General features: G+C 44.2%; 1 protein-coding gene across 1 annotated transcript in view; it reads left to right on the forward strand.

Annotated features, from left to right (window-relative positions):
* The window catches only part of TOP1 (topoisomerase (DNA) I), a 65,863-nt gene that overhangs the window by 45,596 nt on the left and 4,691 nt on the right, over positions 1-15,576 (forward strand). Inside the window, exons 9-17 of the mRNA XM_017822654.1 lie at positions 1-42; positions 4,573-4,688; positions 7,903-8,024; positions 8,698-8,820; positions 10,229-10,416; positions 11,053-11,197; positions 12,247-12,390; positions 13,416-13,601; positions 15,206-15,274. Coding sequence (XP_017678143.1) covers positions 1-42; positions 4,573-4,688; positions 7,903-8,024; positions 8,698-8,820; positions 10,229-10,416; positions 11,053-11,197; positions 12,247-12,390; positions 13,416-13,601; positions 15,206-15,274 — 1,135 coding nt within the window. The remainder of the gene's footprint in view (positions 43-4,572; positions 4,689-7,902; positions 8,025-8,697; positions 8,821-10,228; positions 10,417-11,052; positions 11,198-12,246; positions 12,391-13,415; positions 13,602-15,205; positions 15,275-15,576) is intronic.

Here is a 15,576-nt window from a genome sequence, read left to right on the forward strand (position 1 = left end):
GAGAAAGAAGCCGAAAAAAGAAGAGGAGCAGAAATGGAAATGGTAACTATATGTCAGTGCTGTAGGCTCCCCCTGCACCTGCACCTCCCTGTACCTCCCATGCTGGCTGAGTAAGCACATCTGGCTTTCTCTTCTGTTGATTCATGGGGATTTGTTCTGAATAATTGGCTTACGTTCTGGTAAGCTCTAAATAAATATCTCATTCACTATGTTCATCCTCTGAAGCAGAAGTGAAATACCTTTTTTGATATCCCTAAAAGAGGAAGTCAGTTTTCTGTGGGGTTGTTCATGGGTTTTTTTTCCCTATCTGTGTCATGTAGAGGTTGCCTATAATGATCAGATACCAATATTCTTGTGCCCAGAACCTGCTCTGTGCTGACACTCTTCAGAGCAATATGAAAGTTTGTAGGCTTGGGGATGTCAGCAGGAGTATATTAATAGGTGCAAATATATTAACTAGTATTCTGGTAGAATTTATCTGTGTTTTATAGAGGGTACAGCATGAGTGGGTGTCCACCTTTTTGTTCTAGCCTGGTGTCAACTGTGCCCCTCAAAACTGCTCCTGCTGCTGGCACACAAATGAAAGTCAGTCAAGTGACCAGTTAAGCTCAGGCTGTTTGGCAAATGAATTCTGAAAATAAGTTTTGAGTGGAAAACACTCCCTGTCTTGCCCAGTATCCTAAAATAACATCACTGAAGTTGTGCTTTCGCCCACTTTTAAATTTATTTTTTAGAAACTATTTAAAATAAATCTAAACTTTGTGATTCATTGGGAAGAGAGGCCTGTGCTGCATCAGTAGTGCTCTATGTAAGAAACCTACTGGATTTTTTTAGCTCTTCATAGTCATTTAAGCTGTTATAGCTGGATTTGAGGAGCTATTACTTGTGTGTTTTGAAGTTTCAGCTTTGGTACGTCCCTCAGTTGAATGCATATGTAGTTCCCAAAAGCATGTGTGTTTTCTGCACTCCTGTATTGTATTTTTATGACCTTTTGGGGATGATGTTTCCTTGAGCATTTTCTTTTCTCAGATCATTGGGCTGTTTTTAACAGATCTATGGTGTTGGGAAATGTCTTTACAATCTTCTTCAATCCTTTCAGGTTCAGTCTTTTACCCCTTTCTTGTCACTCTTATCATTTCATCTTTAAAAAGAAAAGAATCTTCTGTGGTGTCTGTAGTTTTGCATATTTCTCTTTTATTGTCACAGCTTCCTCAGAACATCAGTCCTTGCATCTTTTTCATATTTGTATACTCTGTTAGAAATTTGGGGTTCAAGCCCTCCCCAGAAGTTCCCTGTTTGTTTTTTTCCTGAGCAATCCCATTTTTTTCTCGGTCCCTTTGACAGCATATTTTTAATGTGCTTTAACATTAACAAACAACAGGAATGTGAAGCAGTGGGAAGCTACAGAAGGTCTCTTTAAGCCTTAATGATCCGTTGTCTTTTTGGCTTTGTCTCAGCTGCCCTTGCTGGTTCTGTCTAACTTAATATTCTGTTATCCCAGCTCTGTATCCTTGAGCAGCAAACCTTTACTGAGAGCTGTGCTGTTCCCCCCTCACCTGCCTGGGAGCTGTGTTAAGCTCTGCAGTTTGTGCTTTCTGCTGAGGAAAACTGCCTTGGAAAGCATGTTTTGCAAAATTTGGCACTAGGAAGCTGCATCCTTCTGCTGATGCTCCTGTCATCCATCTGCAGCTCTGTATAGCGTGTCTATAGCTGGACAGGGTTTCATCTGCACTTCACTTGTGTCTCTTAAGGGCATTTTATGTTCCATCTGAGTCAATTTTCTGAACGCCTGATACCTTTTTTTGGCTGCTTCCTCAAGTGCTTGCTGCCTGGAGCACTCTCCTCCCCCCTTCTGTGCATCCTCAATGCTGGATGAGCCCAAGGCCTTGCCCTCGTTCCTCACCGTGTGCAGCTCCTTCAGCTCCTTCTCACACCCCATCCAGGAGTGAGGAGTGTGAGATCCAGGAGTGAGGAGTGTGAGATCCAGGAGTGAGGAGTGTGAGATCCAGGAGTGAGGAGTGTGAGATCCAGGAGTGAGGAGTCTGAGATCCAGGAGTGAGGAGTCTGAGATCCAGGAGTGAGGAGTCTGAGATCCAGGAGTGAGGAGTCTGAGATCCAGGAGTGCCCCTCGTGAGCACCTCTCCCACCTTGTGCTACAGCAAGTACATTTCCTTGAAATAACATATCCCCAAGGTATATTCTGTCCTTTCCTATGAATCTTCTCTCTTTTCATTCCACTTGAAAAATCTTCCCCAGCTCTACCTTCCTGAGCCACCCTGGCATTTTTAGGCAGGTTTGATATGGGAACATGGGATTGAATCAGGGAACCTCTATGAGTGATGAGCACAGTTGTTGCTGAATTCAGCAGTAAGGCAGCTTTCTTAATAAGCAGCATTCTTCTTGCTCCCACAAAATCATTTGTGGAATGTTGCTTTAGAACCAGAAGCTGACAAGGGCAGTGGTGCTGTTCCACTTTTTCTGTTTGATACTAAATGAGGATGAAAAATTGGCTGAACTCCAGAGGCTCACTTTTACCTTTTGTCTTAATGCTTATATATGAGGTTTAGGGAGGTGACGTTGGGAATGGCAATGGTTTGTGGTCTTTTTGTGGCACACTTTTGGGGAGTTTGGGGCTTAGAAGCCACCCCATTTGTAGACTTCCCAAAAGGCACAGTGTGCTTCAGCTGTCTGTTTAAACTGCTGCCTTTCTAGTACTCCATTTACACGTGTCCTTCATAAAAGAACAGGAAGGGATAGAGGTACAGAATTTCTCATCAAGTAAGTACCAGAGGAATAAATTTTAAAAAGCAAGAATGACAAACCTGACCTGAGAAGTAGTAACTACTGTGAATGATCCCCTTACTCTGTTCTTACTGGAATAAAATTACTCGTTGTCAGAGAGAATAAACTTACGCTGACTGGGAAGAGAGGTGGATGCTTTAGATTTATTTTGCTGAAAGGAGCTGCTGAGTGGGAGAACCTAAGTCTTTGTTTGACAAAATATTTGGATTTGTAGCTTCTACTTAATAAAAATAATAAAATAAAAAAACCCCAAACACAACAATCATTAGGAATGTAAATATTTGGAATCTGTGTCAATATCGGTTTCTTATATCAACATAGTTTACTCAGGCCTTCTTTCCAGCCGGGGAGTGAAGTCTGACATGCAGTTCAGTGCTGAGAGCTGGGATGGGGCACTTTGCTGTTAAAGATGTTTCTGTGCTTCTTGTCAGAAAACATCATGTCCAGTGCTGTGGTCAAAGATGGTACCTTTCTAACTGTAACCAACTGCTGTGTGCCACACAATGCTGTTCCTAAATTACTGATGTACAGACACCAGAGAAGCATTTTGAGTGTCTTCTGGCAGAAACTCTTGTCCCCGTGCAGTGTTTATCTTCTGTGCAGTGACTTTTATCTCAGTAGGGATGAAGCAATCTGTATTTGTGCATCACAGCTCCTGAGAGGCAGGTGGTACATGCACATCTTTCCTCTTCTGCTGTGGCACCTGAAATGGGGCTGCTGCTCCATAGGGCTGACATTAGATGGAAGCTTTAAACTCTTTTCTTTTTTTTATTATTGTCATGGCTGCTCAACAAAGTTGTCTGGGCAATTCAGAGACTGAAAGCTGTGACAGGTTAATGGTCTTCCAGTTGATTGATCACTAAGGTGAAATAGCCTTTCCCAGCAGGGAATCCTATGCCAGCAGCATGTGGCAGTAATGTTGAGGTAATCGTGGAAGGAGCAGGGAGGGGAGGAGTGTGGAGGCAGTGGCTCAGGCACAGGGAACTGGGAGCCAGACAATACTGGTGGGACCCTTTTCTCTGCAGGTGAATTGCTGACCCTGTCCAGCTGGAATGTGGGATTGGTGGTGCCCACCTTGCTGTGTTATGATACCAAAAGTATCATTTGCAAAGTGTTTTTACAGGGGTCCTTTAAGGCAAACATGCAGTTTTCTGTGCTGCTCTGTTCTTCTTCAAGTGTGCTTTTCTTACCCAGAGAATTGGAGTGAATTTAAAATATCAGAGCAGGTTTTAGTCTTTCTTGTCCAAGCAGCTTTGTTCTCATTTAGGTCATAAATGAACATCTGTTTCTTTATCTCTGCCCTTAATGGCATATTGTCCACATCTGAAAGCAGCTGCACAATATACCACAATTGTTTGACTTTGCTGAGCAGGCATCCTGGACCTGATGTTAGATCACAGCTGACTCTAATTTGGCACGATCCCAGCTGCTTTACAGGGCCAAATTCTTCATTTTCTTAAGATCTAAGCATTTTCAGCTCTGTGATTTTGCAAGAAGAGGAGCAAGTGGGAGGTGAGGAATATGGTGTCATCAGATAACCTGTGACCCAAGGTGTTCTGTTCATGGACATGATTGTGCTTTTTGAAAAAAAACAGGAGGGGGAAAAAAAAGGAATTAAATGGTGACATTGCATTGAGTATTTGTTCTTGCCTGTACCTGGCAAAGCACTGATTGCCTGCTGATTTTCTTTAGCATACTCTCATACCCACACAGTAATAAAATGAAGATTAGGAGCTTAAAATTGTATTGGTTCATATTTCTCTCTTGAAGGTGGGAAGAAGAGCGCTACCCTGAAGGCATTAAATGGAAGTTCCTAGAGCACAAAGGTCCTGTATTTGCTCCACCATATGAACCTCTGCCTGAAAATGTCAAGTTTTATTATGATGGTGAGTTAATCTGTGTTTCCACTTGCTAGGAAGAGAAATAAACATCTCAGGGTATCGTGGCATTCTTCCGGGGATTGGAGTGCTGAGGAGGTGGTTTTGTTTTAGTGGTTTGCTTAAAAGCAGCTCCTCAGCAGCAAAGTACAGGAACAGTCTGTGGAAGTAAAGTGAGCCTGCTGAATTCTGCTCACCGAGGGGACACAGGGATGAACTTGTTCTCACTCCCTTGTGGTGGTGAATCTCTCAGGTGACTCTCCAGAGTGAGTGTCTGATGCCTCAGAGCAGCAGTGTCTGACCAGTGGAGTATGTAATTGTAGCTGCCTCATCACTGCTCACCTTTAGGCTTGCTCTGTTTTCTTTAACCTTAAGAATTGCAACTTCCATCATCTGTGATGGAATTCATGATCGTTTGGTGACATGAGCAGAATAGAAGACAATTGAATTTTGATACAGATGATTAGGATCTTGTAGGAGTGAATGGGATGACCCTGGCCTCAAGGACACAGCCCTCTGGTGTAAGTCATGGTCCCACTCCCTGACCACTGCGTGTGGTAGAACTAATTGATGTGGGATTCTAATATCCTGGGCTGACTGGCTGTTAGAGGCTCATGTGGAAGGGATTATATGATGTGATGCCTGCTGGAGCCTGGACTTGATGACCCGTGTGTTTCCTTTTAGTCCTGTGATCATGTTAAATGAAGGATCAAATTAACCCAGGATTGAATTAAGTGGGAGGTATTTAAATGGATGAAAATGTAATTTTTGGTGAAGGAGACATCTGCACATGGAACTCTTCCAGGAGCAACGTGCTGTTTTCATGTGAGGTGACACAGTGTTTTTAAATACAGAGGAATAGGTGACATCACTGTAGGGAGATAAACATACTGCAGCCTATTAAAGACCAGCTCCAAGCAAGTAGCACAGCGATCAAGGAAGTCTGCACACTTCTTTCTTGGGGTTTGATAAGAACTTAACAAGAAGATGGAAATTGTTCTGCTCTGTTGAAAAATGCATGATCTCTCCTGCTGTCTAGAGAAGGGGAGGGGCAGATTGCACTGTAGCTCTCCCTTGGTGCAGGCAGCAATAAGCTCCTCGTCTCTCCAGCCATCTATTTCGTGGAACCTCTGCAGGGATTTTTGGAACCTCTGCCTCTTGTCATCGCAGAAATTCATCAATAAGCTCAACAGTCGTGGGGTGGGCAGGGGATGTCTGGCAAGTAAAGACATCACATAAGTCTTCCTTGAGAAACTAGGCGAGAAATCAGAAGTTAGATTTGCAGAGCAGCTGCTGAGAGCTGCTGTCTGTGCTCACAAGGCATTGTCTAATTTCAGGATGATCCCAGGATGATTTGTAGAGCCCAATAATGAGGCTGTGGCTGTGGGCTCACACTGGAGGAATCTGTCCCTGGCCTGGGAGACACTGCCTGTTTTTGTCTCTCATAAGGACTACTGGGGCTGTTGTTAGTGCCTGTGATAAGGGGAAGGAGCTTGAAATGCTAAAGCCATCTTTTTTTAGTACTGTGAGTTAACAAGCTCGTAGCCCAGAGGTGGCTCAAACTTGCATATTTTCCTGTAGATGGGGCAAGACAAGAGTGTAGGTGGTGGCAGTTGCAGTTCAGTCATGGCCATTTGGTCTCTCCTGCTCGTTATGACCCCTGATTGCTCTCTGGTTTGCGGTTTTTTAAATATTCATGCCTCTGGAATAAATCCCTTTTTCCTTCAAATGTCCAGCTGTGTTACTGAGAGTCTTTTCAAACCTTTGTAAAAAGGAGGCAATTGAGTCCAGTGAAATATATTCTGAAGTGATTAGATAAAGGTGACTGAGCCTTCAGCTATTTGGGAAAAATACCATTCATTTTAGCCCCATAACATGTTACTAACTCGATAGCCTCTTTCAAGCTAAAATTTCAGCCTGGAAAAACAGCTTCCCTTGCTGTCTGTCCCTTCCCCCATTTCCTGTTATAAGCAAACAAATGCGGTATTTTAGGTTACAGCTTAAAAATTGGCAGAGTTACTGTTGGTTTAATTTAATTGTGGAATATTCTCAGATCACTGGGAGGACCTTTTGCTAAGTCCTGTTTTACGAGGGTTTATAGATCTTAAGGCTTTCTAGCTGACTCCCATGCTTTAATTTTGGAGATGATGCAACTCTTGAAAATATGTAGTAAATCAAAAGCGTGGTGGTTTTTTTCCAGGAGCACAGACTGAACATTTTCTTGTGCTCACTTTTATGCAGTAAAACGGTTGTTAAAAAATCCCCAGGTATTGACTGCCTGCCAGCCCATTGGAACTTTGAATATTTCTTGCAACTAGCTGGAGATGTGAGCTGCATGCAAAACCCTTCACAGGGATCCCTGGCACCCCATGTTTCATCAGGAATGAAATCTGGACAAAAAGATGCTCAGTGGGAACGTTGGATGTCGGAGCCACAGCCTGGATGTTGCAGCAGCCTCTTTTCCCCTGTGTTTTGCTCTTCCCTTGCAGCAGTTTCATTTTGTGCTGCAGTCGTGCAGAGGAGCTGGAATGTGACCCCTCCATTCCCCGACAGCTCAGGCTTTCTTAAAAATGACTGGCTCTTTGAGCCTGATGTGGAGATGCAGGAGTGCATTCCCACAGCTGAGGGAACAATTAGCAGCATCCTGAGATGTTTCCCTGCCATGGAGGAGAGTTCAATATTTGGCATTGCTTTCCAGCCTGTTTGTAGTGTATCCATAGGAAGGGCTCTTCCTGCCTAGAAATAGCTGAAGGCTGGAAGGGGTGTTCCAAGGCAGAGACTCTCCGTGGGTTGAAGAGGAATACAGGGACTGTATTTCCCATATGTCTGAGTGCTGGAACAGGAGATTTAATAAAATCCCTTGCCTGTTTGACTTCAAACAGCAGTGTCTCCCCAGGAGTGTACCCAGCATGGGGGTGGCTCAGTGGAGGGTTTCCTGCAGCAAGGCCTTTTCCCTTTCCTGCCCTGCACCTCAGACCTGTCTCACATCAGACTGCTGTTGCTTTTTTTAATGTTTAGATTCCAGAGGAAACTTTTTTCAAAATGTTTGTGATGAAAGTCAAGCAGTTGTGCTCTTCTGTTTCCTTCATCCATTCAATTTGCTGTATTATGTAACATTTTTAAGAAAAACTTCTCCGTGGTAAAAATATAATCCTTTAAGTTAGTTACTGTGGCTTTGATTCCTGTTTACCATTTTCTTTAAAAAGAAAACCTTTCTTTGTAGGTAAAGTCATGAAGCTGAGTACCAAAGCAGAAGAAGTTGCCACATTCTTTGCAAAAATGCTTGATCATGAGTACACTACAAAGGAGATCTTCAGGAAAAACTTTTTCAAGGACTGGAGGAAGGTATGCATGTTCCTGGCTGCAGTGGCTGTGGGCATGGCCAGTGTCTCCTCAGCACTGGCCAGTGAAAAGGGGCTGCTGTTCCATGCACACAAAAGTTGTCTTGAGGCAACTAAAAGCTGCTTCAGATCTTAGCTGTGAAGTTTCCTGTTTACCCTGTAGTTTCACCTATCATAAATACCTTCCTAAACCAACAAGGTCAGCTTCTCCCAACCAAATATGTCTGTTGTAGCATGATGGGGGGTAGCTGATCTGGCTGTTATGTGCCTTGTGGAAGAGCCAGCTTAATATTAGAAGGAAACACCTTCCAAAGACCTAAAACTCAGGACTTCAGCTCAGTCATCTGCCATAAGAGCAAACCTGTGGATCAGTTTGATGCCATTTTCCTGGCTGGGTTTCTGGATTTTTCTCCCTCAGCAGTCCCAGCCTGCTGGATGTAAGAGAGATTTGGAAGGTGGTCCAGCATTGCCCAGCACTTCCAGAGACTCCATAGGCTCTGCTTCTTGCCCTTTCCTCTTTGACCTCAGCTGGAGTGAGCCTGTGCAAGAATTTGGGGGTTCTCTGGGGGTTACTGTGAGAACCTGTCTGCTGGTCCTGTTGGAGCTGCCTGGGGCAGGGTGAGCTGTGCAGAACTCACTGTGTATGAAAACTTACAGCACTGCTTTCTTTCTGCAAGGAAATGACCTCTGAAGAGAAGAGCACTATCACCAGCCTCAGCAAGTGTGATTTCACCCACATGAGCCAGTATTTCAAAGCTCAGACAGAAGCTAGGAAACAGATGTCCAAGGAGGAGAAACAGGTACCAGAGGGAATTCTAGGAGACTTCGTGATCCTTAGCTGGCTTGTAAACATCTTGGTGTAATCATTCCTCTGCCTGCCTTGCTTTCATACGTCAGTGTTCTCACTTGCTTTCAGATTATTACTTTTGTGTTAACTGTGTATTACTTTTGTGTTAAGTCTGTGCTGTGCACCTCAGGTGGAGCAGAGCGCTGTGTTTACAGCTGAATCCTCATCCTGATTTGAAATGATATACTGATAGGGCTGATCCTGCTTAGGTAAATAAAGTTAAGTAAGTAACTGCTTAAGTAAAGTTAAGTAACTGCTTAAGTAAATAATGAGAAGCAGAGCTGCTGCCTCCGTGGGTTCATTGGTCCCTGGACAATAATGAGCAGTGGATACTCAGTTAAGGATAGATAAGGATGGTGGAAGAAATGCAGTAATGCCAGTAGTGAATAAAATGAGAGAAGAAATCTTAAACATCAGTTAATGCTGGGTTTTTTTTAATAACAAATGAACTTTGTTATCCAGTAGCATGGCTATAGTGGCTTGTAGGGAGAGAATTTTTATCTTTTGCGACACTAGTAATTTTCCTTTGAATGAGAGCCCTGGTAGCTTGGAATTATGGCCTTTGGGGTTGGAGGAGTCCCACCAGAATAGAGAGCCCATGTCTTACTGCTTTTTCCATTTGATAAATGTGGGTTAGCCCTCTTACAATGAAGCAGAAGTGGCTTTTTCTGTTGGTTTCTGGCGCAGCAGTGCTGTCTATGGGTCAGATGTTTTATTTTGAGCTGTAATGTTTTTATTTTTCCTTCTGTATAATTAGAGTTCAGGCACAGAAGTATGCAGTGAAATCTCAGCACATTCTTTCTTAGGAGACTGTGTTCTGCTTATGAGACCATTTGCTGACACAGGCTTGACATGCAGCAGCCTGGAGACATTCCTTTGCCTGCTTTCCGATGCACAGTTCAAACACAGAAGTCTTTTATACACACAGTTTTTATACATAAACAGCAAGATGTGAAGTCTGGTGGATGCCAAATGCTCAATAGAATATAAAGCAACAGTACTGTGCTGGGGCTGCCCCTGTAGCTGTGCTATGTGGGTTCAGAGGTACATGCCTCTGTTGTGGCAGAATTCTAGTTGCCTTCACCAGCACTCATCTGTTTCCCTTAAATACGAGTTTTCAGCGAGTTTTCACGTGTTCTTTCTCTTTTTCCATTTGTTTGTATTGCTGGCATTTTATTAATGCTTTTCTGGCCAATCTGCTGCTCTGTGGCCAGTCTGGTACACTTGCCATGATGGGGATCTGGTTTTGGGTCGGGTCTCCAGCATTACTGCGGTGCAACTATAGAAATCCTTTAAGTTCTGGCATTTAAAAGTGCGTGTGGTGCCGTGTGTGCCTTACCTTTGCTTCTGGCTTTTTCCAGAAAATCAAAGAGGAGAACGAGCGGCTACTGAAGGAATATGGTTACTGTGTGATGGACAACCACAAGGAGAGGATTGCCAACTTCAAGATCGAACCGCCAGGTCTCTTCCGAGGTCGTGGGAACCACCCCAAGATGGGCATGTTGAAGAGACGCATCATGCCAGAGGACATCATCATCAACTGCAGCAAGTGGGCACTGGGGGCTTCACACCTCAGCTTTGCTTCCTAGATAGGAGAGCTTATGTTTAAAACCCTATGTAGGTTGATACTCAAGCAGGCAGAAATAGGGATGCTGCTTATTTGTTCTTATATGGGTAAGAAACGGAGTGATACAGGCAAAGACTGAGCAAGGCAATCATGGGTTTCACGTAGAACTTTGTCAACATATTTTCTTCCTCACGCCCACAGCCTACATCTGCTTAAGCTGTCTTTCCTGCTAGTATTGCCAGAAATTAATTTTCTTCTAGATAGGTTGTCCTACTTTGTCTTCCTTGATGTTGGAGGCTAAGGTTTGGTGGGCTTCTCTTCAGTCTCTAGTCCTGATAAGTGTCCACACGATGTGTGCACAAATCAAAGCTGGTCCTAGCAAAGTGGGTCCCACCTCTAGTATAATTCTTCAGCAGGTACATGTTGGTAGCAGTTACATTCCTGATCTTTGATTGTTCATTTTGATTCACTTGGTTTCCTGGTGGTGGAAATATGTACTTACGTTGCCTCAGTTTCTTTCCCTGCACTTTCTTTGTGTGATGCTATTCTTTTTCTGTTTTGATGCTGGTGGGAGTTGCTTTAAAAAGTTTTTATTTTCTGTTTTCTAATTCTGTGTAGGGATTCCAAGATCCCTGCCCCTCCACCAGGACACAAATGGAAGGAGGTCCGGCATGATAACAAGGTTACCTGGCTGGTGTCATGGACTGAGAACATCCAAGGCTCTATCAAATACATCATGTTGAACCCTAGCTCAAGAATTAAGGTAAAGATCTAGTTAAAAATAAAAAGCCAAAACAATCTTCTCGGTCATGTCTCCAAGAAGCAAATGTAGCTCTGGGTTAGGAGAGAGACAGGAGGTAAAGCTGCCTTGCTGTGTCATCCTACAGTGATGGAAATACATAAGGAAAGCTGCTGTGCTTCTGTTCCTTCTCACAAAGAGAAATACAGTTACTGCCCAACAGAGCAGGTGAAATCTGGAAAATGTCTCTTGCAAAGCATCATTGTGTCATTCCTAGAAGGAATGCTTTAACCAGTGTAAACCTAAAAGGAAGAAATTTATCCAAGAACAGACTTGCTCTGGTGGATATTTTACCTACTTTTGGCCTTAACTTCCCCTGCCTGTTCATGTAGTGAAGTTATAACCATGGGTTGTTAATTGGTTGGTTGTAAAATTAAAAACCTGGCCAGGCTCCTGGCTGAGAAGGCTGGTAAGGAGCTCCTGACTGAAGGAAAACAAAACCTGCTGTGAGAGCAAATAACCAGCCCATAACAAATAACAAGTCCATAAAAGCAAGGATTTCAGCTCTTCTCATCAAGTCTTTTTCAAGAGATTTTTTCCTGAATTGGAAACAAGGAGTTTGTCCTACAAGTATGGGGTGAGGGGAGAAGGGGGAAGAATCTCTGTTCCTTGTGAATTCCTGCCCTCTTTTTGCCATGGCTTGAATATATAATAATGATGCTGAACTGTTGATGTTGCTTTTACCTTCTACGGGTGTTTAATTACACAGCTGAAAGAACATAAGTGTCATCTGAATAAAGCAGAGGAAACCATTTATATGTTGAGAGGCAGGGAAGACATATCTTTTGTGTGTCTGCAGTTGCTTCCGTGGAAGCATTTAATATCATGGCAGTCTGAATGACCTACAGCTGTGTGGCAGCACAGTGTGAAGCTGAGCTGCTCAGCAGCACCAGCTCCCTGCTCTGTGCAGTGAGACCGTTTGCACACACGGGCTTGCAGAGCCTGGAGGTGCAGACTGGGACTGGTGCTTTGCCTGCTCTCCCGAGCTGACTCTGCTCCAACGCTCCCTGCAGGGTGAGAAGGACTGGCAGAAGTACGAGACAGCCCGGAGGTTGAAGAAGTGTGTAGATAAAATCCGAAATCAGTACCGAGAAGACTGGAAATCCAAAGAGATGAAAGTGCGGCAGCGGGCGGTGGCACTGTACTTCATCGACAAGGTGAGGCTGCTCCCCAGCACAGCCCGGCCTTTCCTGTCCTGCTGGGGCTACTTGGGAATGCTGTGTGCTTGTCTCCAAGGCACGATTGAGCCCAGTTACTAAGGTATCCTGAGACTTCCTGGAGGGCAGGCTCCCGTCTCCTTTTCCTTCCCAGTACCTGGAATCCAGAGCAATAACCCATTGTGCTGAACGGGGCTATTTCAGGCAGCATTGTTTAGTTCAGGCCAAATTCACGGCCCGGTTCCAGAATCGCCCAGTTGGATTACTGGGAAGTTTGTGTGGGCCTTTTGTCTCCAGCTGTTTCAGTTTTCCTGCTGGGAATTTCTGCTGGTTTGTCACCTCTTTAGTAGGAGGTTGCAGTTGTGAGGGTTTGTAATTATGCTGAGTTTTTCACCACAGCGTAAAGAAAACTGCAGTTGTGCTGATGCATTTAAAGCAACATACAACCAGTTCCCAGAGAGCTGTTCCCTGGTAGCATATGGTGTCTTGACCAACTAAATTAACAGGTTTTGTTCAAAATGGTTTGATGTAAACCAGGGAGCTCTGATGTGAATAATTGTGGTTTCATATGAACACTGAAGATTTTTTTTTTCCAAAAATTAGAAATGGCTTTAGCCAGTCCTGTTAAAATACATGTTTTTACACAGCCAAGTGTAGCCTCGAGATAATTTACATAACCTTTATGCTATTTGAAGTATATTTAGTGTGCAGTGAATAAGTAGACTCACAGAAGGTGAAGAACTGAACTGTATGATTTGTCTCAAGCAGAGTTCACATGGAAGTCAATTTGATTTTTAAAAAATACCATACTTTCTGAAATGAATTTCCATTAGTCAGAACTGTCTCACAGTTTGAATTCCTGAATGAGCAAAAGTTGGTAAAACATCTTGGCTTGAACTCTTTCAGAAAGGAGATCTTCTCCTCTGGACACTGCTGATTCTAGGCCAGAGTCTGAAAGTTTGCAGCATCTGTGTTCTGGGGATGGTTTGAGTTCCTTAACCTCTTTTGTCTTGACATCAATGTAGCTTGCCCTGAGAGCTGGTAATGAAAAAGAAGAAGGAGAGACAGCTGACACCGTGGGCTGCTGCTCTTTGAGAGTAGAACACATCAAGCTGCATCCTGAACTGGACGGGCAGGAATACGTGGTTGAGTTCGACTTCCTCGGAAAAGACTCCATCCGATACTACAACAAAGTCCCTGTGGAGAAGAGGGTGAGGCACCTCCACGAGCACCTCCACAGCCTCAGCTGCACACAAGTGTGGCCAGCACAGTTTTGATGCCAGTAACAGGTCGCTTTGTCCCTGGTCAGATACCCAGCCAGAAAATAAGTCCGTTAGTGTTCCACCTGTTTATTGTCAGGGCTGTGGAAGGTGACATAGCCCAGCAGCCGAGATGTTTGAACATCTTACTGCTCTTCCCTCTGGTCTCAGTGTAAAGAGTTGGCATAACATGACCGTACCAGCCCTGTTAGAAGAGTTTCTTGGGTCCCATTCTGGTCAGCAGAGTTAGTTTTGTCACCTGGAGATGGTAGAGTTGTAGGCCCATATAATATAAAATATATATAATATATATATAATGTAATAACAGCATAACAGGTTCTGAAATACCATGTGCCAGCACTCTTAGAGCAGCAGTTTGCCTTGGGCCTCGATGATACCCATTTCTCTGTCTCAGTGGTTGGGTTCATGTTGGAGCTGAGCCCTCAGGGAGGTAGGTCTTGATCTTGGGTGCTCCAGAGCCTATGGAGTGGGTGCACTGGTACCTCTGGCCTCTGAACCTGGATATCTACCAGCCAGGACTTACTTCTTATACCATGTCCATTCTTTCATCTCTTTGTCATCCACCAGTTTCATATTTGCTGTGAGCTTGGCCTCATTCCAGAATAAATCCCCATCCAGCAGTGTGAACCTGGAGATAACTATCCAAAAAGACTTTTATTTTTGTGAGTGTAACAGCTCTGCATCTGGCCCACAGCTCTGCAGTGAGCACAATGTATTAGGTGCCCCATGTGTAATGCTGTGGTAATTTTAACAACAGTCAGCAGTAAGTGTTGGGCTCTTGAGGAGCAAAACAACTGAAAAAATCAAACTATGGCTCCTCTAGAAATTAACGTGCTGGAATTCTTACTTCCTTGTTTGAAGAAAAACCAATTTTTTCTGTTTAAATTTATTGGTGTTGGCATCTCTCGATGTCTCCTCAGTGCTTACAATGGGGAATTGATTATTGTGGAACTAGAAATCTTTGTATATTGGGTGTCTGTAGAAGAACGTGTGTTGTTGAGAAGCTGGGGATTTGGAGCATGCAGAGCTGGGATTTGTGGTCTGTTTTATAACTGAAGATGCTTTGATTATTCTCCCTACCCCAGTGAGACTTGTTTGGGATGAAACTGTGAGACAATGCAGCAATGAGAAGGGTTGGTTTCTGATAGCTGGACTCCATGGGAAATAGCCATGGGGTCTCTTTGGCTGGAGTAAAGATGGAGAGTAAGGAAAGGGCAGTAGCTTTTCTTTCTCTGGGGGTCTCTCTCTCTGTTAGGCAGCTCAGCCAGAGCAGAGTCAGGTCTCCTGCAGTTTTGATCTAAAGGAGGAGGATAAGGGCATTGAATGCTCAGGACTCCTGTGCTGGGGAGGAACCTGTGACACAAGCATTGCACTGAGAGGTGGGTTTTGCCTGCTGGGAAGTAACATCCAATATCATCACTGTGCCCTGAAAACAGTTTGACTGGCTCCCTGGCAGTATTGCTTCCATACATCTTACTGCTGCCCAGCACTGTCTGCTGTGTGTGCCTGAAGTTCCTGGTTTTCTTTTCCTGCAGGTGTTTAAGAATCTTCAGCTGTTCATGGAGAACAAGCAGCCTGAGGACGACCTCTTTGACCGCCTCAATGTAAGCACACAGTTCATGGGGAGGGGGTTGGAGCACCATGAACAGGCTCGCTCTGCCCCAGGCAGTAACAGCTGCTCTGTTCCAGCAGTGGGTTCAGTGGAAGTTTTCTTCCAGAGCAGCCTAAAAGCAGTGAGAGACTGTCTCAGTCTAGTGTCTCTATTGTCCACTGTGCCCACAGGTTCCCAAAGCAATGGGCCTTGGTCCTGGCGAGCCTGGCTCTGACCTGGGGAGGTTTTTCAGGGTTCAGAGATGATGAATGTGTGAGGTGACAGATTTTCAGATGCCATCCCCATCTGCACACT

The sequence above is a fragment of the Lepidothrix coronata genome, unplaced genomic scaffold, assembly GCF_001604755.1.
Source record: "Lepidothrix coronata isolate B3197 unplaced genomic scaffold, Lepidothrix_coronata-1.0 Scaffold99, whole genome shotgun sequence".
Lineage (NCBI taxonomy): Eukaryota > Metazoa > Chordata > Aves > Passeriformes > Pipridae > Lepidothrix > Lepidothrix coronata.